This window comes from Stenella coeruleoalba (assembly GCF_951394435.1).
Source record: "Stenella coeruleoalba genome assembly, chromosome: 1".
In the NCBI taxonomy this organism is placed as follows: domain Eukaryota; kingdom Metazoa; phylum Chordata; class Mammalia; order Artiodactyla; family Delphinidae; genus Stenella; species Stenella coeruleoalba.
The window spans coordinates 52019593-52045018 of NC_137169.1; the positions used below are offsets into that span (position 1 = coordinate 52019593).

The window sequence follows — 25426 nt, forward strand, 5'->3', positions numbered from 1 at the left end:
AACTCTCTCCCTGGGGAAGGTTCCATCCCCTTCTTTTCCCTTTGCTTTTCAGAAGCCATCATCTGTGCAACTACCAGAGTGACCTTTCTAACAGATGACTCTGATGTCACTCCCTGTTTAGACTTTTTCAGGGAGTCTCCATTGCTTATAGGATAAAGTCCAGACATACAATATCTTCTATCACCCCTATCCCCTTCTTTTGCTCTGCCCTTCCTACTACTTCAGCCATAGCAAACACCTGCCAATTCTCTGCATGTGTCACACTCTGCTCATGGTGGTGTTAGTGCCTGATATGCACCTCCCTCCTGGAGTGATGTTCAAATTAGCAGATAACCTGTGTGACTCAAGCATACCAGTTAGGACAGACCTGCCCTGCCACAGTGTGAAGTCCTGGAATGCCGCCCTGATATGCCAAACCTTAACCCTTTAGGTTTGGGATCATGAGTCCGTTCTGGCGCAAAGATGGGATGACAAGGTTGGGGGAAATGTATGGGGCATGGGACAATGGCACTTTGCCAACTGGTAAAGAAGTATTTCAGTATTTTAAAATCCAGAATGGCTGCCTGAGGGGTGCATCAGCTGAATAACAGCCTGTCTCTGCCCTGTCCTTCTTTCTGCCCCATCTCCTGACACTCTCTTACAGACAGTTCAGGAACCATCTCCTATGGGAAGCCTTTCCTGACATTCCCTGTGTATCACTTTTCCTAACTCCTTCAAAGAACCCACTATAACCTCTGTGTGGTTCCATCATCATACCTGTATTTCTCTTTGCACAATTTTGTTTACCTCTCTGTCTTCATCCATGAGATTCTAAACCCCATGGAGACAGGGGTTATGTCTGATTTATTTCAATATAGCAGCATTTAGCACAGCACCTGGCATGCAGGAGGTGCACAATAAGTGTTTGATGAATGAACACATATTAAAAATTCTGTACCCTGACACAGGAGGAAGAGATTTCCCAACAAGCACTTGCACCAGGTATGAAATCTACCAATTCTGGTATGTTAGTGTCATAATCAGTTAACACAATGAGAACAACATTAGCAACATGTAGCATTTCACTACCTTTTAACTCCTGAAGTCTCAAATTGGGAGGAAAAAAAATTCAGCCCTTTAACTGGTAGAAAATATTCTGGAAATGTCCCAACCATACCTATGCAAAACTAAAACATCCCCACCCTGATGGCATAGAATTTCATTTTGGTAATTTTGTTGTAGAGAAAGTGCATAAAAGTCACTGGGTCACTCTTTTTTCCATGTCCCTTATTCACAAAAGGAAGTGTACTCCTTCCTTCCTTTTTTCTCGGTACGCGGGCCTCTCACTGTTGTGGCCTCTCCCGTTGCAGAGCACAGGCTCCGGACGCGCAGGCTCAGCGGCCATGGCTCACGGGCCCAGCTGCTCTGCGGCATGTGGGATCTTCCCGGACCGGGGCACGAACCCGTGTCCCCTTGCATCGGCAGGCGGACTCTCAACCACTGTGCCACCGGGGAAGCCCATTCCTTCTATTTTTATCTTGTTTGTTCACTGTTTTATCTCTAGTGCCTAGATCAGTACCTGCTCTGCTGTCACTGTGCAATAAGTATTTTTTAAATGAACAGATCTAAATGGAAGATGAGAAAACATGGCAAAAAAACAAACAGCAATCCGAGCTTTTCTTCAAGGGTCATGCACCCTGATTTTTCTCCTTTCTGGGGTACCAGGAGGGACTGAATTGATGTCTAGGGACATTGCTGACGGCTACGCCCCAGCCACTGCTCTAGGAGATGCAAATGTGAGCTTACTACTGACTCTTCCAGGTGGAGACAGGAGCGGGAGCCAGCCACCCGTTCCTCAAAGGAAAAAGGAACCGGAGGTAGGGGGCAGCAGAAACTTGAGTGACAATAAAAATCAAACCCAGACACTTGGGACAACCAAGACCCAAGACTTTGTTCCACATCCAGTGACTCACTAAACTGAACAAGAGCCTAAAGAGAGACCATGAACTACACTGAGTTACCCAACTGCTTCCTCCCTTGCCTTTCTTTCCACCAGAGATGCCATGTCCAGGAGAAAGGTGCTTTGGATGACTTTTAAACATGTACCCGTTTGTTATTTCAGCTCCACAAAGCGCCTCAAGTCTGTGGAGGATGAAATGGACAGTCCTGGTGAAGAGCCATTTTACACAGGCCAAGGGCGCTCCCCGGGGAGCGGAAGTCAGTCCAGCGGGTGGCATGAAGTGGAGCCAGGTAAGCGGGCTGGGCATTGGGCTTGCAGCCGCCCCTGTAAAGTCTAGGATGCGTGGGAGTCCACGCCAGGCATAAAGGGAACACAGCAAGCTCAGAGCAGTGGACTTTTTCCACGTGAACACGTGTTTGTACCTGACTGCTGCTTTTATGAAAGGGTGGTAGCGCAAGGATGCCATTTAACTGAGAAGAGAGACTGGAAATGGTGTGTAGGGTTTTCTACTCTTACATCTTTTCACCTACACTGCAATCCAGCGTTCCATTTGCCTTCGCTTTCATTTTATGCTAATTGCCTTTTGGGTCTGGTTTTATCTTTTAATAATCAAAATAAAAATCTTTCAACTTTTTCAACTACGTTGATAACATTAGAGAGGTAGGATGGGTTCCCTGTGTGATAGCTTGTACTTGGATCTTTATAAAATGAGGAGACTTTTAAATATGTTTTCCTGTTACTGGATTTCATCATGATTCTTTTTCTATTTAAAAGGAACAGCTATCTTTATGCCCCTCTTTCATGGACTAAGCAAATGATGACTGCTAGTTTAACCTCCTGGGGTAGTTCAGTCTTGGCTCTGGAGTCTTGAGTAATGTGACTAATTCTGATAGCAGAAGCTTTTTGAAACTTTTCTCAGTGTCTAACCTCCACATGGGCAAGGGAAAATCTTCTCCAGTGGCTTCCTCGATATGCAAAGTCAAATGCTGTAGAGAATAGAGTGGGCTTTGGAAAAAGACAGGCAGAGTGTAATCCTGACTCCAGCTCCTGCTGGCTGTGTGATTATGGGCAAATTACCTAACCTCTCTGAAACTAATTGTCCCCATTTTTATAATCTGTCAATAATAATAGCTATGTCAGTGCTCTTGAGAATTAAATGAGGTAATATACATAACCTGTCTGTGAATCACACCTCGTACAGTAAGTTTGAAAAAATTTCCCCAACCCGTGCCTCAGAGTAATTCCCTGCAAAAGCAGACAAGCGCCAAGAAAATCTCTGAACCCCTTCATCTTCAAATCTTAACTTTTTTCTCTCCTCTCTAACATATCAAAAGAGAATCCTCAGAGGGTGTGACTAAAAAGGAAATAGCACAAGGGAGATTTGGGGGATGATGGAACTCTTCTGTATCCTGTTTGTGGTGGTGATGGACAGGAATCTATACATGTGTTAACATTCATAGAAAAGTATGCCTTCCACTCCTGAACCCCCAGGCAGTTTTGCTATATGATAATTAAAAACAAAACAAAACCTCAGGCCCCACTGTCTGATTCCTTTATCTTGTTCACTTTACTAAAACGCAGAAATTTCACTTTGCCTTACTTCTACCTAATCTTTTCACCCAACTCATTCATTCATTCACTCACACCTTCACTGGGAAATTTTCTCATGATGAGGAACTATGCCTGGTTCTGGGAACTCAAGGATGAATGGGAAGGCTATGGCTCCTGCTTTCAAGGAATTCACAGTGGGGGTGTGGAAGAGACACATAAGAAGATCTTTAGGGGAGATTGGTTCAAGACGGCGGAGTAGAAGAACGTGCGCTCACTCCCTCTTGTGAGAGCACCAGATTCACAACTAACTGCTGAACAATCATGAACAGGAAGACACTGGAACTCACCAAAGAAGATACCCCACACCCAAAGGCAAAGGAGAAGCTGCAGTGAGATGGTCGGAGGGGCGCAATCACAATAAAATCAAACCCCATAACCTCTGGGTGGGTGACTCACAAACTGGAGAACAGTTATGCCACAGAAGTCCACCCACTGGAGTGAAGGTTCTGAGCCCCACGTAAGGCTTCCCAACCTGGGGGTCCGGCAATGGGAGAAGGAATTCCCAGAGAATCAGACTTTGAAGACTAGCGGGATTTTACTGCAGGACTTTGACAGGACTGGAGGGAACAGAGACTCCACTCTTGGAGGGTACACACAAAGTAGTGTGTACATCAGGACCCAGGGGGAAGGAGCAGTGACCCCATAGGAGACTGAACCAGACCTACCTGCTAGTGTTGGAGGGTCTCCTGCAGAGGCGGGGGCTGGCTGTGGCTCAACGTGGGGACAAGGACACTGGCAGCAGAAGTTCTGGGAAGTACTACTTGGTGTGAGCCCTCCCAGAGTCTGTCATTAGCCCCACCAAAGAGCCCAGGTAGGCTCCAGTGTTGGGTTGCTTCAGACCAAACAACCAACAGGGAGGGAACCCAGCTTCACCCATCAACAGTCAAATGGATTAAAGTTTTACTGAGCTCTGCCCACCAGAGCAACAGCCAGCTCTATCCACCACCAGCCCCTCCCATCAGGAAGCTTGCACATGCCTCTTAGCTAGCCTCATCCATCAGAGGGCAGACAGCAGAAGCAAGAAGAACTACAGTCCTGCAGCCTGTGGAACAAAAACCACACTCACAGAAAGACAGACAAAATGAAAAGGGAGAGGGCTATGTACCAGAGAACGAGATAAACTCCAGAAAAACAATTAAATGAAGTGGAGATAGGCAACCTTCCAGAAAAAGAATTCAGAATAATGATAGTGAAGATGATCCAGGACCTTGGAAAAAGAATGGAGGCAAAGATCGAGAAGATGCAAGAAATGTTTAACCAAGACCTAGAAGAATTAAGGAACAAACACCTAGAATAATTAAAGAACAAACAAACAGAGATGAACAATACAATAAACTGAAATGAAAAATACACTAGAAGGAATCAATAGCAGAATAACTGAAGCAGAAGAAAGGATAAGTGACCTGGAAGACAGAATGGTGGAATTCACTGCTGCAGAACAGAATAAAGAAAAAAGAGTGAAAAGAAGTGAACACAGCCTAAGAGAGCTCTGGGAAAACATTAAACACACCATTTGCATTATAGGGGTCCCAAAAGAAGAGAGAGAGAAAGGACCCGAGAAAATATTTGAAGAGATTATCACTGAAAATTCCCAAACATGGGAAAGGAAACAGCCACCCAAGTCCAGGAAGCGCAGAGAGTCCCAGGCAGGATAAACCCAAGGAGAAACATGCTGATATGTGTAGTAATCAAATGGACAAAAATTAAAGACAAAGAAAAATTATTAAAAGCAACAAGGAAAAAATGACAAATAACATACAAGGGAACTCCCATAACATTAACAGCTGATTTCTCAGCAGAAACTCTGCAAGCCAGAAGGGAGTGGCACCATATATTTAAAATCATGAAAGGGAAGAACCTACAACCAAGATTACTCTACCTGGCAAGGATCTCATTCAGATTTGACAGAGAAATCAAAAGCTTTACAGACAAGCAAAAGCTAAGAGAATTCAGTGCCACCAAACCAGCTATGTAACAAATGCTAAAGGAACTTCTCTAAGTGGAAAACACAAGAGAAGAAAAGGACCTACAAAAACAAATTCAAAACAATTAAGAAAATGCTAATAGGGATTTCCCTGGTGGTGCAGTGGATAAGACTGTGCTCCCGATGCAGGGGGCCCGGGTTCCATCCCTGGTCAGGGAACTAAATCCCACATGCATGCCACAACTAAGAGTTTCCATTGCACAACTAAGGAGCCCTGGAGCCATAACTAAGGAGCCCTGGAGCTGCAACTAAGACCTGGCTCAGCCAAATAAATTAAATAAATAAATAAATATTAAAAAAAAAAAGAAAATGGTAATAGGAACATACATATTGATAATTACCTTAAATGTGAATGGATTAAATGATCCAACAAAAAGACACAGGCTCACTGAATGGATACAAAAATAAGACCCATATATATGCTGTCTAAAAGAGACCCACTTCAGACCTAGGGACACATACAGACTGAAAGTGAGGGGATGGATAAAGATACTCCATGCAAATGGAAATCAAAAGAAAGCTGAAGTAGCAATACTCATAGCAGGTAAAATAGATTTTAAAATAAAGAATGTTACAAGAGACAAGAAAGGATGCTACATAATGATCAAGGGATCAATCCAAGAAGAAGATATAACAATTATAAATATATATGCACCCAACATAGGAGCACCTCAATATATAAGGCAAACGCTAACAGCTGTAACGGAGGAAATCGACAGTAACACAATAATAGTAGGGGACTTTAACACCTCACTTACGCCAATGGACAGATCATCCAGACAGAAAATTAATAAGCAAACACAAGCTTTAAATGATACATTAAACAAGTTGGACTTAATTGATATTTATAGGATATTCAATCCAAAAACAACAGAACACACATTTTTCTCAAGTGCTCATGGAACATTCTCCAGGATAGATCACATCTTAGGTCACAAATCAAGCCTCAGTAAATTTAAGGAAATTGAAATCATATCAAGAATCTTTTCTGACCACAATGCTATGAGATTAAAAATAAATTACAGGGGAAAAATATAAAAAACACAAACACATGGAGGCTAAACACTATGTTACTAAATAACCAAGAGATCACTGAAGAAATCAAAGAGGAAATCAAAAAATACCTAGAGACAAATGACAACAAAAACACAACGATCCAAAACCTATGGGATGCAGCAGAAGCAGTTCTAAGAGGGAAGTTTATATAAATACAAGCCTACCTCAAGAAACAAGAAAAATCTCAAATAAACAATCTAACCTTACACCTAAAGGAACTAGAGAAAGAAGAACAAACAAAACCCAAAGTTAGTAGAAGGAAAGAAATCATAAAGATCAGAGCAGAAATAAATGAAATAGAAACAAAAAAAACAATAACAAAGATCAATAAAACTAAAAGCTGGTTCTTTGAGAAGATAAACAACATTGATAAACCATTAGCCAGACTCATCAAGAAAAAGAGGGAGAGGACTCATCAATAAAATTAGAAATGAAGAAGGAGAAGTTGCAACAGACACCGCAGAAATATAAAGCATCCTAAGAGACTACTACAAGCAACTCTATGCCAATAAAATGGACAACCTGGAAGAAATGGACAAATTCTTAGAAAGTTATAACCTTCCAAGACTGAAACAGGAAGAAACAGAAAATATGAACAGACCAATCGTAAGTAACGAAATTGAAACTGTGATTAAAAATCTTCCAACAAACAAAAGTCCAGGACCGGATGGCTTCACAGGTGAATTCTATCAAACATTTAGAGAAGAGCTAACACCCATCCTTCTCAAACTCTTCCAAAAAATTGCAGAGGAAAGAAAACTCCCAAACTCATTCCATGAGACCACCATCACCCTGATACCAAAACCAAACAAAGATACTACAAGAAAAGAAAACTACAGACCAATATCACTGATGAATATAGATACAAAAATCCTCAGCCAAATACTAGCAAACAGAATCCAACAACACATTAAAAGGATCATACACCATAATCAAGTGGGATTTATCCCAGGGATGCAAGGATTCTTCAGTATATGCAAATCAATCAATGTGACACACCATATTAACAAATTGAAAAATAAAAACAATATGATCATCTCGATAGATGCAGAAAAAGCTTTTGACAGAATTCAACACCCATTTATGATTAAAAAAACTCTCCAGAAATTGGGCATAGTGGGAACCTACCTCAACATAGTGAAGGCCATATATGAGAAACCCACAGCAAACGTCATTCTCAGTGGCGAAAAACTGAAAGCATTTCCTCTAAGATCAGGGACAAGACAAGATGTCCACTCTTGCCACTATTATTCAACGTAGTTTTGGAAGTCCTAGTCACAGCAATCAGAGAAGAAAAAGAAATACAAGGAATACAAATTGGAAAAGAAAAAAGTAAAACTGTCACTGTTGCAGATGACATGATACTATACATAGAGAATCCTAAAGTTGCCACCAGAAAACCACTAGAGCTAATCAATGAATTTCATAAAGTTGCAGGATACAAAATTAATGCACAGAAATCTCTTGCATTCCTATACACTAACAACAAAAGGTCAGAAAGAGAAATTAAGGAAACAATCCCATTCACCACTGCAACAAAAAGAATAAAATACCTAGGAATAAACCTACCTAAGGAGGTAAAAGACCTGTGCTCAGAAAACTATAAGACACTGATGAAAGAAATCAAAGATGACACAAACAGACACAGAAATATACCATGTTCTTGGATTGGAAGAATCAATATTGTGAAAATGACTATACTACCCAAAGCAATCTACAGATTCAGTGCAATTCCTATCAAATTACCAATGGCATTTTTACAGAACTAGAACAAAAAATCTTAAAATTTGTATGGAGACACAGAGGACCCCGAATAGCCAAAGCAATCTTGAGGGGAAAAAAACGGAGCTGGAGGAATCAGAATCCCTGACTTCAGACTATAGTACAAAGCTACAGTAATCAAGGCAATATGGTCCTGGCACAAAAACAGAAATATAGATCAATGGAACAGGATAGAAAACCCAGAGATAAACCCACGCACATATGGTCAACTAGTCTATGATGAAGGAGGCAAGGATATACAATGGAGAAAAGACAGTCTCTTCAATAAGTGGTGCTGGGAAAACTGGACAGCTACATGTAAAAGAATGAAATTAGAACACTCCCTAACACCATACACAAAAATAAACTCAAAATGGATTAAAGACCCTAATGTAAGACCAGAGACTATAAAACTCTTAGAGGAAACATAGGAAGAGCACTCTTTGACATAAATCACAGCAAGATCTTTTTTGACCCACCTCCTAGAGTAACGGAAATAAAAATAGACAAATGGGACCTAATGAAGGTTAAAAAGCTTTTGCACAGCAAAGGAAACTATAAACAAGATGAAAAGACTCTCAGAATGGGAGAAAATATTTGCAAACAAATCAATGGACAAAGGATTAATCTCCAAAATCTATAAACAGCTCATGCAACTCAATATTAAGAAAACAAACAACCCAATCAAAAAATGGGCAGTTGACCTAAATAGATATTTCTCCAAAGAAGACATACAGATGGCCAAAAGGCACATGAAAAGCTGCTCAACATCATGAGTTATTAGAGAAATACAAATCAAAACTACAGTGAGGGGGCTTCGCTGGTGGCACAGCTGTTATGAATTTGCCTGCCAATGCAGGGGACACGGGTTCAAGCCCTGGTCCAGGAAGATCCCACATGCTGTGGAGCAGCTAAGGCCGTGTGCCACAATTACTGAGCCCGCATGCCTAGAACCCGTGCTCTGCAACAAGAGAACCCACCACAATGAGAAGCCCACGCACTGCAACAAAGAGTAGCCCCCGCTCACCGCAACTAGAGAAACCCCATGCACAGCAACAAAGACCCACACAGCCAAAATTTTAAAAATAAAATTAATTAATTAAAACAAAAAAAAACTACAGTGAGGTCTTACCTCATACCAGTTAGAATGGGCATCATCAGAAAATCTACAAATAACAAATGCTGGAGAGGGTGTGGAGAAAAGGGAACACTCTTGCACTGTTGGTGGGAATGTAAATTGATACAGCCACTATGGAGAACAGTATGGAGGTTCCTTAAAAAATGAAAAATAGAATTACCATATGACCCAGCAATCCCACTACTGGGCATATACCCAGAGAAAGCCATACTTCAAAAAGACACATGCACCCCAGTGTTCATTGCAGCAATATTTACAATAGCTAGGTCATAGAACCAACCTAAATGCCCATCGACAGATGAATGGATAAAGAAGTAGTACATATACACAATGGAATATTACTCAGCCATAAAAAGGAACGAAACTGGGTCATTTTTAGAGATGTGGGTGGGCCTAGAGACTGTCATACAGAGTGAAGTAAGTCAGAAAGAGAAAAACAAATATTGTATATTAATGCATATATGTGGAATCTAGAAAAATGGTATAGAAGAACCAGTTTGCAAGGCAGAAATAGAGACACAGACATAGAGAACAAACGTAGGGACACCAAGGGGGGAAAGCGGTGGTGGTGGTGGTGGGATGAATTGGGAGATTGGGATTGACATGTATACACTAATATGTATAAAATAGATAACTAATAAGAACCTGCTGTATTAAAAAAAAAAAAGTATAACCCCAGACTAACCATGAGGACATCAGACAAATACTAGTTGAGACTCACTGTACAATATATTTGACCACTACTCTGCAAACTGTCAAGGTCATCAAATATAAGGAACGTCTGACTAACTACCACAGCCTCGAGAGGCCAAAGAGGCATGACCCCAAAATGTAGTGTGCGGTGCTGGATGGGATCCTGGAACAGGAAAAGGACCGTGGGTAAAAACTGAAAAGATGGGACTCAGGTGTGAACTTACAATAATGTATCCATATTGATTCACTAATTGTAATAAACATACCATAGTAATGTAAAGTGTCTGTAGCAGGGGAAACTGGGTGTGGGTATGTGAGAACTCTCTGTACTGTCGTCACATTTTTTTCTGTAAATCTAGAGTTTTAAAAAAATAAATCTTATTTAAAAGAAAAAAAAGAAGAAGATCATTATGTGGTGACATGGGAGTCGCAAGGATGGGGAATTAGCCTCCGGTGCTGCCGTTTTCTAAGTGTTATCAACACAGCCTTCAAGGTGTGGCGGGTCTTCTACAAAGGCCACGCGTCAGCTTCACTCCACACTGATATTCATGCCAGTTTGCTGAAAGCAACTAAGAAATACACCCAGGCCCGAATGAACATGCTGACCACCCAGGCTGCCAAATGCATCATCAGCGCGACCTCACGATAGTGCCAATGAGGAGCTTATGTGCTATTAAAAAATTTGCAGATCTAAATGTTCTTTGAACTCTTTTTAAAAGGCCAATTAAAGTCCTGGCCCGTTTACCTGCTTTTGTGAAAATCAGAATCAAAATGTATAAGTTTGGGACATTGTGCCTGAGGGTCATACTGATGTGGTTTTATACAGACTGAGGTGCTTCATTGTGTCGATGTACATGAAGCGCCTCCACCGTAAGCCTGTCCTGTCAGGGTCGATTCCTTTGGGGCCTATCTGGGGGAGGTGGGAGTACGTTGAATATAGAGTACCTTGACCTCGTGACTCTTTTATTCAGAGTAATTCTATTCTTCTCTGCATGTTATGATTCAAATGACCATACATTTTAACATCTGAATACCTATATCCTTTGTGGCCATTAAATAACTAAAGTTTAATGGCTAAATCCTTTTTGGGAGGATATATATATATATATATATATAAAATATATATATAGTAATAATACTACATATTATACTATATGTATATAGCATATATGTACATATAGTATAATATACTGTATATACTATACATATATGTGTGTGTGTATGTATATATATGTATATATATACATGTATATATGTATACATGTATATATATATATGTATGTATATATATATAGAGAGAGAGAGAGAGAATAAGTGTATATTTGTAGGGGGGTTCTCTAAGAAAAAAATTTATACTTTTAGAGAAATCCCCCATAATTATACTGTATTCCTGCACTGATGCTCCATTCTCTATCCCTATTTCTTTACAGAAAAATGCAGTTTCATGGTATATGTGCAGGGGGTGGGGGAGGACCGTGAATAAATTTACATTTGGCCATATTCAGCATAGAAAGTCATAATTGAAACATGGCCTGATGGGACATTAAAACTCAGCTGAAGGATGTTGTACATGTTCGTGGTGACTTTGGTGTCATTAACTCACACCAGCCATTTTAAATGGATAATTTATGCTGCCAGATGGTCCTTTTTGGGGATTTTCCATCCAGCCCAATCCCCTTTTTGGCAGAGAGGACACCCTTCTGTTGTTCCCACACTGATCCGGGACTGCATAGCTTTTCCCCAGGGGTACAGTTCATTGAGTAGGAGGCTTTTAGTGATTCACGCATGTAAATTACCTTCAGAACGTGTTTGGCGTTATGTATATCTGAAGGCACCAGCCGCCTCGTAGTTGCCTACATTTGGGATAATTCTCTCAAGCAAGTACTAAAGGATACTTTGTTTATGCCTCAGATGTGACCCAGGAAGCAAGGCCTGTACTTATTCCTCACTCAGAGAGCTTTGCATCTTGTTTACCTGCCCTCAAATGCTTTTTCAGTGCTCCCCGGCCAAAAGAGGGCCGAAGGTTGCCAGAAGAGACAAATTTCCTGGAGCAACAGGAAGGCTTTGGAAAGTAAAACAAACCAGACATGCAGTAAATTACATGGGCTCTTTCAAATGTCTTTTGTAGTATCCTGTTCCCCATTAGTTTATCTCAGCACTTTTAGTGCACAGCTCTTATTATCTGGGAAGAGGGGCATAGGAGATTAAAGATGATGTTAGTTTAAAAACATCAGACAACCTCAAGCTGACTTTTGCTTCTCTTACAATGCTGCATTTGTTCTTTCCACTTAGTTTCGTTTCCCAGTTATCTCAAAACTGGGTTAGATTCGAAGCTTTGAAGCTAATCATGCACTGATGAAATGAGTCCTATGAAATTCTATCAAGCAAAAGTGCACATACCATCAACTCTTGTTTATCTGTACAAATGAAAAATTGCAGAGGAACTGATAATGCAAATAAATAGGAAGGAAACCAACAGGCAGGCGCCTACGCTGGGTCAGACGCTGCACATGGTGCTTTCATATATATGGTAATGATTATAGTTATAAATTGTTTAAGTACCTCCTGTGTACCAGGTTTTTTTGTTTTTTTTTAATTGCCCTAAATCATGCAAGTAGAATGAGCTTGCCTCTGTAGAGATGAAACTGAGAATTATAAAAAATTAGGTGACTTGCCCAGCGCCACAGAGATAGTAAACCTGTGGATCCTGAATCCCAATTTCAACCTAAATCTGATTTCGGAGTATAAGTTTTGTCTTCTGTACCCAGAAGACAAAATAACCTCTTTTACCATAAACATTTATGCTTGTATTTTAAGGTCTTATGTCCTGAGCTTGTATTTAAATATAAAGCATAACAATTAAAAATTTTTAAAAATTACTCATCAGAAAGACCTGAAAAATCCCCCTTTCCTTATCCCAAACCCTTGTCATGCACCCAGGCCAGAGAAGGAATGTGGGTTTATTAAATACGCATAGGATATGATATATGAGCAAACGGTATTAACTGTTAACAAAGTGAAATATCTACCATTTTTTGCCCATAAAATCAAACAATCCTCAGCATTGAGATCTTTGTTCAAATAATACCTTATCACAGAGGCTTCTAGTGATCTGAAATAGCTGCTGTTTCTCTTGCATCATCCTATAATTCATAACCCTGCTTGCCTTCCTTTCTTCATACCACTATCTCTTGTTATCATATGTTCTCCCTCTAGAATATACACTCTGAGCAGTGGGGCTGAGTCTGTCTTTTCCACTGCTGTACCCCCAGCATCCGTGACAGTCTGCCACATAATAGGTACTCAATAAATGTTGATTGAGTGAATGAATGAAGCCTATAAAGCAGGGAATTTGGGTGCTTTCCATAAATCTGAAAGCAGATTTTGCCACCCGTAATTCTCTCAGAATTGATGTTTACTATATTCTCAATCTGTAGGCTGTTATTCAGTCAAATCCAATTATTAGCAAGTAGTAAGCAAAACAATTGCTAAGGCTCAACCATGGGCCCTGTTGACAAGTGGTAGTGTTATCAAATTTTATTACAAGTATTCCTCACGTTAAAGGGTATCCCTTTAAGTGAATCAAACCTTTTTTTTAAAGATAATACTTTATTGTTTTCTAAGATAATACTTTTTTTAAAAAAAGATAATTCGTTATCACAAGCTCTATATCAAGAATCCCAATAGAGCTTCCCTGGTGGCGCAGTGGTTGAGAGTCCGCCTGCCAATGCAGGGAACACGGGTTTGTGCCCCGGTCCGGGAGGATCCCACATGCCGCGGAGCGGCTGAGCCCGTGAGCCATGGCCGCTGAGCCTGCGCGTCCGGAGCCTGTGCTCCGCAACGGGAGAGGCCACAACAGTGAGAGGCCCGCGTACCGCAAAAAAAAAAAAAAAAGAATCCCAATAGTGAATCTTTATAGAATGTTTTATGTAGCCTTCCTGATTTATGTCTGAAAATTTTAAGATTTCCACGTGAAATTTTCTTTTATACAAGTATAAGTAACACCCATATGAGACACTATGAGATCTGTATCACATGAGGTCTAATCTTGCTATTCAAAGTGTGGTCTGAGGACCAGCAACATAGCATCACCTGGGAGCTTATTAGAAATACAGAATCTCAGGCTCTACCCAGGCCCACAGAATTTTAGCAAGATCTCTGGGTGATACTTACACATGTTAGGGATTGAAAAGCCCTGATCTAGGCTCCTCCTCTGATTGTTCCTTTATGTAGGCTCTCACCACTCAATCATTGCCTTGTCTAGCGGCACCCTGAACTTTCAGTGTTGCACTCCCCCAAGCTTTCTCCCTACTTTAAGTAGGAATGCCTTTAACACTCTTCTAGATAGATAGAAATCTAGCCTATTTTCAGACAGATCAGAGAAGATGGTACCCTCACACAGTGATTCATACCTCAGTGCAAGAAAGAAACTTCTCTCTTCTGCCTCTCTCATCTTCCTCCATTTGAAGTGCATGGAGAAGAAGAGCTGGTCATCTAATCAGTTTAGTTCAAGTTGAGCCAAGTCACTGAATCCTTATTAAGTGCTGACTGTGTACAGTACAGAGGAGTTACAAGATGACCCCGTCAAGTCCCTGTCTTCAAGGGCAAACCAAATTTCCTCCATTGTCAGTCACCATCTGTTAAGATGGGCACTGTTGTTTCTGCCCCATCTCTGTCACAAAGTTACAACAATCAAATGATGAACTTGAACTTCTGTTCCAAATGCCAAAGTCCTTTGTTAAAATTAATGTTCTTTAATCATGTGAAGTATCACTAGAATTATTTTTTCCCTTTTTAATTTTTTTTTACATCTTTATTGGAGTATAATTGCTTTACAATGGTGTGTTAGTTTCTGCTTTATAGCAAAGTGAATCAGTTATACATATACATATGTTCCCATATCTCTTCCCTCTTGCATCTCCCTCCCTCCCACACTCCCTATCCCACCCCTCTAAGTGGTCACAAAGCACCGAGCTGATCTCCCTGTGCTCTGCGGCTGCTTCCCACTAGCTATCTATTTTACATTTGGTAGTGTATATATGTCCACGCCACTCTCTCACTTTGTCACAGCTTACCCTTCCCCCTCCCCATATCCTCAAGTCCATTCTCTAGTAGGTCTGTGTCTTTATTCCTGTCTTACCCCTAGGTTCTTCATGACATTTTTTTCCCTTAAATTCCATATATATGTGTTAGCATACGGTATTTGTCTTTCTCTTTCTGACTTACTTCACTCTGTATGACAGACTCTAGGTCTATCCACCTCATTACAAATAGCTCAATTTCGTTTCTTTTTATGGCTGAGTAATATTCCATTGTATATATGTGCCACATCTTCTTTATCCATTCATCCGATGATGGACACTTAGGTTGTTTCCATCTCCTGGCTATTGTAAATAGAGCTCTAATGAACATTTTGGTACATGACTCTTTTTGAATTATGGTTTTCTCAGGGTATATGCCCAGTAGTGGGATTGCTGGGTCATATGGTAGTTTTATTTGTAGTTTTTTAAGGAACCTCCATACTGTTCTCCATAGTGGCTGTACCAATTCACATTCCCACCAGCAGTGCAAGAGTGTTCCCTTTTCTCCACAGCCTCTCCAGCATTTATTGTTTCTAGATGTTTTGATGATGGCCATTCTGACTGGTAGGAGAGAGACAAACCCTACCCAGCTCATGGTGGTTGGATTAAATGCTATTGGAGTAAAAGGAGAGAGCTGACTTTAGAATTAGGGACACTGTCCTCAAAAGGAGGCAACGAAACTGGGTTTCCATTGGAACCCAAATGAGAAACGCTCACACACTTGAAAGTGAGACGTGATGTCTCTTAGCCTTTCAATCATTGGTATATATATAAATTTAAGTGTTCTTCATATACCTTTCTTTCTAAGATACATATATCTTGCAAGCCAGCTTTGTGGCTGTCCTGTGAAACTTCTCAGGTTGTCTGTGTCCCCAGAATTGACTCATCCGAGGGTTCAGTGGGCTTCATGGATTACTGAGTTGCACCCCTTTCCACATTTGAGACATACATACCAGTCAATTTCAGCACAGTTAAAGATAGTTTTTATTGTGAAAAAACATGAAGTTATAGGACTTTTTCAGTGAAATTTTGTTCTGTGTTTGAAAACAGGAGCCTCTTACTCCTTAATTTTTCTCCTGTAGGAAGATATTCAGAACTCTAGCATGCCTTCAATTATTTTGTGATTGTAAAACCTTATTAACAGACACCATTACTTTAGCCAAGATGCTGGAAGTTCTAAACAGTTCAGTGAAAAGTTTTAAAGTCAAATTTGGTAAGTAGTAAGTTTAGCTGTAGTCCTTTCCTTAAAAACTTTCAGAGATAAACTTCTTTCAGAGATAGATTTCTTCCCGAAGGCTTAGCAGTCCTCATTTTTGAAGGTTAAAATTAAGCACTGTGATAGCATACTGTCTATTCTTATCACAATTATGAAGTCAGGAAATACATTTTTAAAGGCATTTGTAGAAGAATATTTGGTAAACATCTCATCAACCAGCAGCCCAGGACATTTAGAACCAGAGTTCAGTGTCACAACTGCTAGGAGCACAGTTGGATTTTGCAGACTTATGTTGGTTCATTGTAGTTTTCAATACTCCATAATAAGTTCACTTGGATTCCCAACCCTGATAGTCCTAATTTGACTGTCAACAGTCATTCATCGGTTGTAGGAGTGGGGGAAGTTTGCCAACATAAACTTGTAGCTGAGAAGCATAGGCAGAGCCCCATTATCGATGCCAATAAAAAGGCAGCAGACTAGTAACAGTAATACATCGATCATGGACACTCAGCTGTACTGGCATGTATTAGGGGAAATGATGAAATCTCCCACAATCTCCTGCTGTAATAGGAAGAGTCACTGTTACAGAACACTGCCATAGGATCAGTGTCTTGGCTTTTCGTCTACATTTATAGAGCAGTGGGAAATCATCATTATGTGACAGCGTTGTCTCCCATTAGCTCTTTAGTATTGGCACTTGCTCTTAGAGGCTGGTACTCCAGGCAGCACCACTACAGTAACAAGGGTTCCTGCTCTTTAGTGACCCTCTTTTAGCAGAGAAATTTCATCCAAATAAGGTGTTATGAAAGGAAAGCTATATTACAAAATGAGCATTCCTTAACTACCCTTCAAAAATGTCCGAATTTTCTTTATCAAGCCTATTTTTTAAAGCCAGAAAAGGGGCGCTAAAACAACCTATTGTAATTGGAGTCTAAAACGTTACCTATTAGAAAAAAAGAAATACTCTTCTCACATACGTGCACGTACACTATATATGTGTGGGTGTGTGTTTGTCAAATACGTAGATATGGTACAACATGGTCCAAAAAATGACCATTGTATACCTGAAGCCTGTTATAGTACCTGGCACATGGTAACCATTCAACCAAGATTTGTTGGATAACTAAATAAAGAATAAGATGGGGACCACACATGTCTTATCTTGTCCTTTGAGGAGGGCAAAGTGCTCAGGAAGCAGAGTGCTGCGTACATCTGTTGAGTGAATGAGTACAGTTTGACTTGCGTCAGAGAACTCAGATGCACGATTTCGTGAATACAGAAGCTCCCAGGAAAACAGATGCAGCATTTCAGCTGGTCTTATCTGAGTAAATAAATTACCCAAGTCGCCAAATTTTTTATTTCATGTTTGAAAATGAAGCTGTGTTAAGTATGCTAGAAAGAAGGAAGGAAAAATGTATCCTATACCTTAGGTTTACACGGGAAATCTTCCTCCCTCCCTTGTTGCTATCACCGTCTTCAGTACAGCCCGAGTCTTAGGTAGCAAAGAGCTGGCTCATTGAGTGGCCTTATTTAGCACATTGTAAGGAGGAGCTTTAAAGTAAATTTCAGGGACTTCCCTGCTGGTGTAGTGGTTAAGAATCCGCCTGCCAATGCAGGGGACACAGGTTCGATCCCTGGCCCAGGAAGATCCCACATGCCGTGGAGCAACTAAGCCCATGCACCACAACTACTGAGCCTGTGCTTCTAGAGCCCGTGTGCCACAACTACTGAGCCCACATACAACAACTAGTGAAGCCCACACGCCTGGAGCCCATGCTTCTCAATAAGAGAAGCCACCGCAATGAGAAGCACGCGCACCTCAATGAAGAGTAGCCCCTGCTCGCTGCAACTAGAGGAAGCCCGCGCACAGCAACGAAGACACAATGCAGCCAAAAAAAAGCAAATTTCATTCCAGCCACAACAATCTTCATAGGCTCGCTGGGGAGGGAGAAAATAAGAGAAAAGTAGCATGTATTATAAAGAGGAGAAAAGTACAATTAAGATTCAAAAGCCTCCAATTCTTGGCTTCTGTCATGAGCAAGCCTGGAATTTTTAGCAAACGACTTGTCTGATTTTTCATTTCCTCATATGTCAACATTGGGTTCTATAAAACACCTTGGCCTTCCTAACTCACAGTTTTGAAAAGATCTGATGAGATGCTAATAAAAATAGGAACTACCATTTATTAAGCACCAGCTGTGTGAAAGGCACTGTGCACGACACCGGACATAGGAGTATTTTTAATAAATGTAACGTATCCTTATAAACATAAAGCTTTATACAGATATTAGCTATCCCTTTTTCAAAATGCTGAAGTGCTATGTGAGTTTAAGATATTATGAAATTAAATTGAAACCCTAGTATACATGTCTGCGTCTGTTATATATAAAGCACTGTGCAAGATGGTAGAGGGCATATAAAAATAGATAAGACAAACCTTCTAGCCCAGTGAAGGAAGGACAGGTAACTGGTTAAACCAATACCCAGTTCTGCAAGGTATCGAGTATGCTAAGGGTCACGTAGGTTAGGATTTGATTCGTGGGCTTAGACCACCATCCTCTGCTGTAACTGAAAAAGCAGATGCATCAGCCATTCCATTATTAAAGGAGCATCAGTGGACACTGGTCCCTGTTTCCTTCCTTTCATACTATCAGAGTCTTATCTTTCTTTATCTCTGAGAAGCAGGTAGAATGCTGATGTGCTAGGAAACACTCTGGAAGCACACAAGGCAATGCCATCCTACTCCAGCAAAAGATACAGCTTTCTGCACCCATGGACTCAACCCCTTCCTAAAGCAGTGTTCTGACTTGTAGATAGTGAAAATGGGCAGAATCTAAGCAAATATTTACTTAGAGGAAACAAAATTATTCTGAATTGAGATTAAATTCACCAAAGGGAAAAGTAACCAGAAAGTATAGTTGGAAGAGGAGAAACAAAAGATATAGATAGATAGATAGATAATCAGACTTACCTAAGAATGTCCTGTGTTGATTTTCCTTTGTCTAACAGATTTTATTTATCTAATAAATACTAATAAATATTTGTAGAACTCAAACAGAATGTAGTTTTAACCTCTGATATAAAGAGAAAAAATACTTCTTAAAGAAGTGTTCCTACTTCCTCTGAACACAATGTAGATATTTCATAGACATGAGTAATACCACAATCTGATTAACAATAAAAGATAAATTTACTTGTATTTTGTCATTGGAATGCTGCTGAAAATTTAAATATATAAGTGTTTTATTAGAAAGGGCTAATGTTTCTTGAGCATTTACCATGGGCCATACATTGTTCTAAGCTATCTGTATGTATTTTTATATATGTAGCTATATATTTATACGTATATATGTGACAAATATGTGCATATATGTATAGATATAACATGTATATGTACATATATGTTCAATTTGTAAAAGTGATACCGATCACTAATAATACTATTTGCAGACTTACTTCCCTCTCTCGGTCCTACATACTGATGATTCTATTTAAATGTTAAATAATCAAGTATGACACTGTCAGTTTATATGGGAATAAAGTTCTCTCCAGTTTGGCCACCAGTGTTTTTAATAAAATCGGTTTTTCATGCTCTAGAATTAAGGGGCTTTCTATGGGGATGGGGGGAGAAAAGGAGGAAAGAAGTCCTCAGGTGCACGCAGGTCTCAGGAGGGAACAGCTTTTCCGCCCGTGCTGTGCAGCAGTTTCTGATGTGGCTGTGCACACCCCAGTCGCTTTCCTGCTCGGCGGAGGATTACAATAATGCCTATTTATCCAACTCCATCCATCCAAGGATTTCAAATACATCATAAACTCATCAATTAATCAAAGATACGACATCCATATTGAGATGATGGGTGAATTACATCCTAGAAGATTACGAGAAACACTCACATCAACGTAGTAAATCAGGGACTGTTTCCTGATGGATTCCTGAACAACCCACCAAATACTAAAATGGAGAGGGGTTCTTTCCTGCACTGAATCACAAAGTATGTCTCTCAAATAGGAGAAAACTTCAGGAATAAAAAAGTCACTTTATTTCTAAGTGATGAAATATTAAACCCTGATAAAATAACTGAACCCATTTCTATACAATTATGCAGCTTGCCTCTTCAGAGTAAAGTATTACTGATCTCCCTTTTGTAGCAATTAAAAATCCCCCTCTGAAGCTTTTGATTTTTAAATACTGGGTTACTTTGGTTCCTCGTTCTCTGGTCTGTTTGGAGTAAGGGACTCTGTGCTGTGGTCCAGTGTCTCCAGCCACTGTGGGGAAGGGCTTCACAGACAGCTGTGAACGTTCACTCAGATGATGCTCCAGCCTTTCCGGATTTTAATGTGGTCCAAACATCTTATTGTCCTTCATTTTGAAGAAACATGCCAACCTCTAGGGATTTTCCACTTTGTATCTAATGAGAGGTAAAGTTTTCATTTGCCTCCTTGCACTCAAGTCATTAGGAATTCAAGGAATGGCAACCCAACATCCATTTCTAATCTGAAGTGTCCTCTGCAGTACCAGATTATTCTGCAGCGTTAGCTATCCCAACCCAGAAATCACTTCACTGTGATTAGCTTCTAAGATGAATGAATTCTAGGATATCATGATTGCTTGTGACTTACTGCCAGTTAGAATTCGCCATCTGCCTTTCAGCCATTTCGTGAACCTGAGCGAAGAGATGGTTTTCAAAATGGCTGTGCAGCACTCTTTAGGGACTTACATAAGCAGCGCTTCATGTTCTGATGTCAAAATACACGTGCGAGGATTAAAAGTAGTATGGGATGCATAAGAATACTTTTCAGGGCCAGCTATTCTTTGATATTTATCACTTCATAGCAGTGACACCTGCTTCTAATTTTAAGAGTTCTTTTTGCCAGTGGGTGATTTCTTTTTTTCTTCAGAAAAGAAATCGTATCCTCAAAAGACTTAACTGGTAACTTTTCCCCTTTTGATGTGCTTGATATTTTTATGAGTTTGTCCATTGGCACTGAAGCCTTAACATGCCTTTAGTTTAAAAAAAAAATCTTTATAACACATAATTATTATATTGGGTCACATAAATTTATATCCTAGCCACATATTTAGAGACTTTTGCAGAGATATATTTGTTATAAATGTCATTATCTGCCCCCTTGGACTAATTGATAGTTGTCTGAAGTTGACCAAAGCCAGAGAAATAAACTCTCCCTTGTGGGAGAGGTTCAGCAACTTACATTCAGTACGGATATTTCGTTGTTTTTCACATTCAATTGGTGACAGTTGTCATTTGAGGGTTGGTAAGTAGAACGAAAAAAAGGAGAGGAACCTAGTTTTGTCTGTTTAGATACATATGAAGATAGTGCTTTGGCTTGGGTGTAGCCAGCCTACTTAAAGAGTCCAATGTAGTTTGCTCTTTTGTTTTTATAGTGCGTAAAGACCTTTTCCTAATAAACACTCTATAGAGTTAATTATCCTAGTAGAAAAAGATGCAAAAGATGGTACGTTGCTAGCATCCCATTCTGACTGGCCCGTGGGGAGTTGTCTGTATAAAATTGGATCCTTGTGCTGGGTTCCAAAAAAAGGTGTGAATATGAAGGAGAAGTGCTAAATCATGACTCCAGAGAAAATGTCGGCCATGAGCAGTTTTTAGTTTAAGTGAAAACCAAACTTTAGGATTTGGACAAATAAGACAAGGAGAAAAAAGGGTGAATCATTAAACTCCAATATAAAAGTGTTATGGTGATCAAGTTTCAGCAGACTTGCATAAGACACTCAACAAAGGCTGTGACTGAATGGAACTAACTCATCTACTTAATTGATGTGAAAAGCTTTGCCAAGCATTTATCCTTCACATCAGACAAGTAATTTTTAATAAAATATTTCCAAGATATGAAGACAGTTAAGAAGACAGCACAGTTTTTAATAATTGCACTCCTAAGTAAATGGATCTATCATTACATTGTCACAAAGAATGACAGTGAGAAGAAACATCCTGCTAATCCGTCTCTGATAAGTGTTCAACGTAATTAGATAGACACCGTCTCTTAAGTGTTCAACGTAATTAGATAGACACCGTCTCTTAAGTGTTCAACGTAATTAGACAGACACCGTCTCTTCTGTTGAATGTAGCATTAATCAGAAGTGCAACTTTACAAAGAATACTCTTTTCTAATATGTCATTTTGCTTCCAAAAATGACTCACGTAGTTGTGCACAGCTATTTCCTTTTGATTTTATGTTTTTGTTTGTTTTAGTAGTGTTTAATAATAGTGTGGGCCTTTTGCATCCACAAAGCTGCATTTGAGGTTAGCAGTTCATTTCGTTTTGCCAACTATCAGAATAACAAAGCTACTTGAAGTATTTTGAAGCTTTGAAATGACCTGTTGGCTCATCTCACTGAAATGAAGGCGTGACTCTTTTAGAGAGAGGCTTTCTTATAAGGAAGAAGCCAGACGTTTTCTGCATTAAACAAGAGCTCGAGAGAGAACGTGTCTCAGTGAAAAATTTAATGTTAAAATGATGAAATGTGTTGCCCCCTTTCAGCATCCACAGGCATTGCCTTTTTAAAAAATCCATTTCCTTTTGCTCTGTGGGCTTCTAGCCTGAACTATGAACTACCGCATAGTTATAAAGTGGTATCCGCTCCGTTCATTGCACAGCTCTACCTCCCCACTTTCTCAACGACTCAAAGGCCTTTGAAGGCAAAGAATAGGGTTATTGAAGGATGGGAGGCAGATTTCACTAAGTAACAGGTGGAGGTCAAAGTAGTTTATTTGTGGGGATGAACAGAGTGCAGAGATGAAAAATCAAATACTTTGCCGTAATAAGGTTTAGCAACAAAATGCTGACTACACTAAGCTGAGATTCTAGCTGACAGAACCTTTTCTAGTGTTCATTACTTGATTTCACAGTTCAAGCAATTTGAAGAGACCTAAAATTATATTGCTTTTTTTCCCCTATGAAATGTTCCCATCAGTTTCAAATTTTAGTTTAAATGAGGTGATGGGTGCTCTGCTTGTATCCAAGGAACATTAGGACTTAATAGATTCCCAGTGCAGGCATATCCCAAGCATGGAACATCGCAGACTGCATCTCTTACAAATTAAATTCTACCAGTAGGAACCTTAAACTCCAAGATTTCAATCATGGTTTAACACACAGACTGAACATATTTTAATAAACACATAACTTCACATCATCTAAATGAATATTGTAGGTGAAGAAAAGTATCTAGAAGGATATTTACCAAGCTTGAGCACTGGGTTACCCCCAGGTTGTTGAACATAAAGAGGAAAGAGCTTTTGGTTTTTTCCCCTTTATACAATTCTGTATTTATATAGTGCATATATTTTGCTTTTGCAACTTAAAAGAGGGTTAAACATGCTGAAAAAATATATAAAAGTAAGATTTATCTACTGTTCTACAACAGGACCAAAAAGCTAAAAATGTTATTTGGTGGCATATAGACCAAAGCTATTGAATAGAACTTTCTGCAGTGATGCAAATGTTCTAAATATGCACTGTCCAATACTGTACCAACTAGCCAGATATGGCCATTGAGCCCTTGAAATGTGGCTGTGCTGAGCAACTGAATTTTTAAATTCATTTAATATTAATTAATTTAAATTTAAGTAACCACATGTGTCTAGTAGCTACCATATCGGACAGGGCAGATATAAACCAAACATATGTATGATTGAGTTTTTTACTTTTCATCTGGGTATCTAGGCAGAATGAATAAAACATTATGTTATATTGTACTATATTTATTTTTCATACAAAGAAAATAGTTTGGTTTTCTCAGTAATTTCTTCTTCATTCTCAGTCCTCTGTGAATGTGTGTGATTGCTATGTTGAGCCAAAATCAATCCTTCCCTGAACACATGGAAGGATGAGATGGTTAGGGGGAAGATGGGATGGGTAGGGAATCTCCAACTCGTAAGTATATGGAGCATGAAATGCAATTTTAAAATTTTAACCCTGACACTGGGGTGTCTGTATTTACCCTGAAAGGAGAGGAAATCCCCTAAAAAGTCATGAGACTTTATTGTTGGCCAAGGAACTAGATTTTTTTTTAAATATCTTTATTGGAGTATAATTGCTTTACAATGGTGTGTTAGTTTCTGCTGTATGACAAAGTGAATGAGCTATACTTATACATATATCCCCATATCTCCTCCCTCTTGCGTCTCCCTCCCACCCTCCCTATCCCACCCCTCTAGGTGGTCACAAAGCACCGAGCTGATGTCCCTGTGCTATGCGGATGCTTCCCACTAGCTATCTATTTTACATTTGGTAGCGTATATATGTCCATGTCACTCTCTCACTTCGTCCCAGCTTACCCTTCCCCCTCCCTGTGTCCTCAAGTCCATTCTCTACGTCTGAGTCTTTATTCCTGTCCTGCCCCTAGGTTCTTCAGAACCATTTTTTTTTTAGATTCCTTATATATTGTTAGCATACGGTATTTGTTTTTCTCTTTCTGACTTACTTCACTCTGTATGACAGTCTCTAGGTCCATCCACCTCACTACAAATAACTCAATTTCATTTCTTTTTATGGCTGAGTAATATTCCATTGTGTATATGTGCCACATCTTCTTTATCCATTCATCTGTTGATGGACACCTAGGTTGCTTCCATGTCCTGGCTATTGTAAATAGAGCTGCAGTGAACATTGTGGTATATGACTCTTTTTGAATTATGCTTTTCTCAGGGTATATGCCCAGGAGTGGGATTGCTGTGTCGTATGGTAGCTCTGTTTATAGGAACTAGATTTTTTGTATGACGTTTTCCTTGTGTCTGTTCTTTTTACTCTCTCTGGTTGTAAATTTTCACTTACAAGTGAACATTTGGAATACATTAGAGAACTCATCATTTCTTTTCTCCTGAATAATCCATATAATTTTTACTCCATTCTCCTATTTTTTAAAAATTGAAGATATCACTTGTGTCCAAGCCTTTAAATTACCTGA

At 39.7% G+C, this 25426-nt stretch overlaps 1 protein-coding gene across 7 annotated transcripts in view; it reads left to right on the top strand.

The window, feature by feature from the left end:
* Window positions 1–25426, top strand: part of NFIA (nuclear factor I A) — a gene marked incomplete at its 3' end in the record, with an annotated part of 398017 nt that overhangs the window by 267430 nt on the left and 105161 nt on the right. For all 7 annotated transcript variants that reach the window (XM_079919085.1, XM_079919086.1, XM_079919088.1 and 4 more), the window contains one exon: window positions 2102–2229. In XM_079919085.1, the coding sequence (XP_079775211.1) occupies window positions 2102–2229 (128 nt within the window). The remainder of the gene's footprint in view (window positions 1–2101; window positions 2230–25426) is intronic.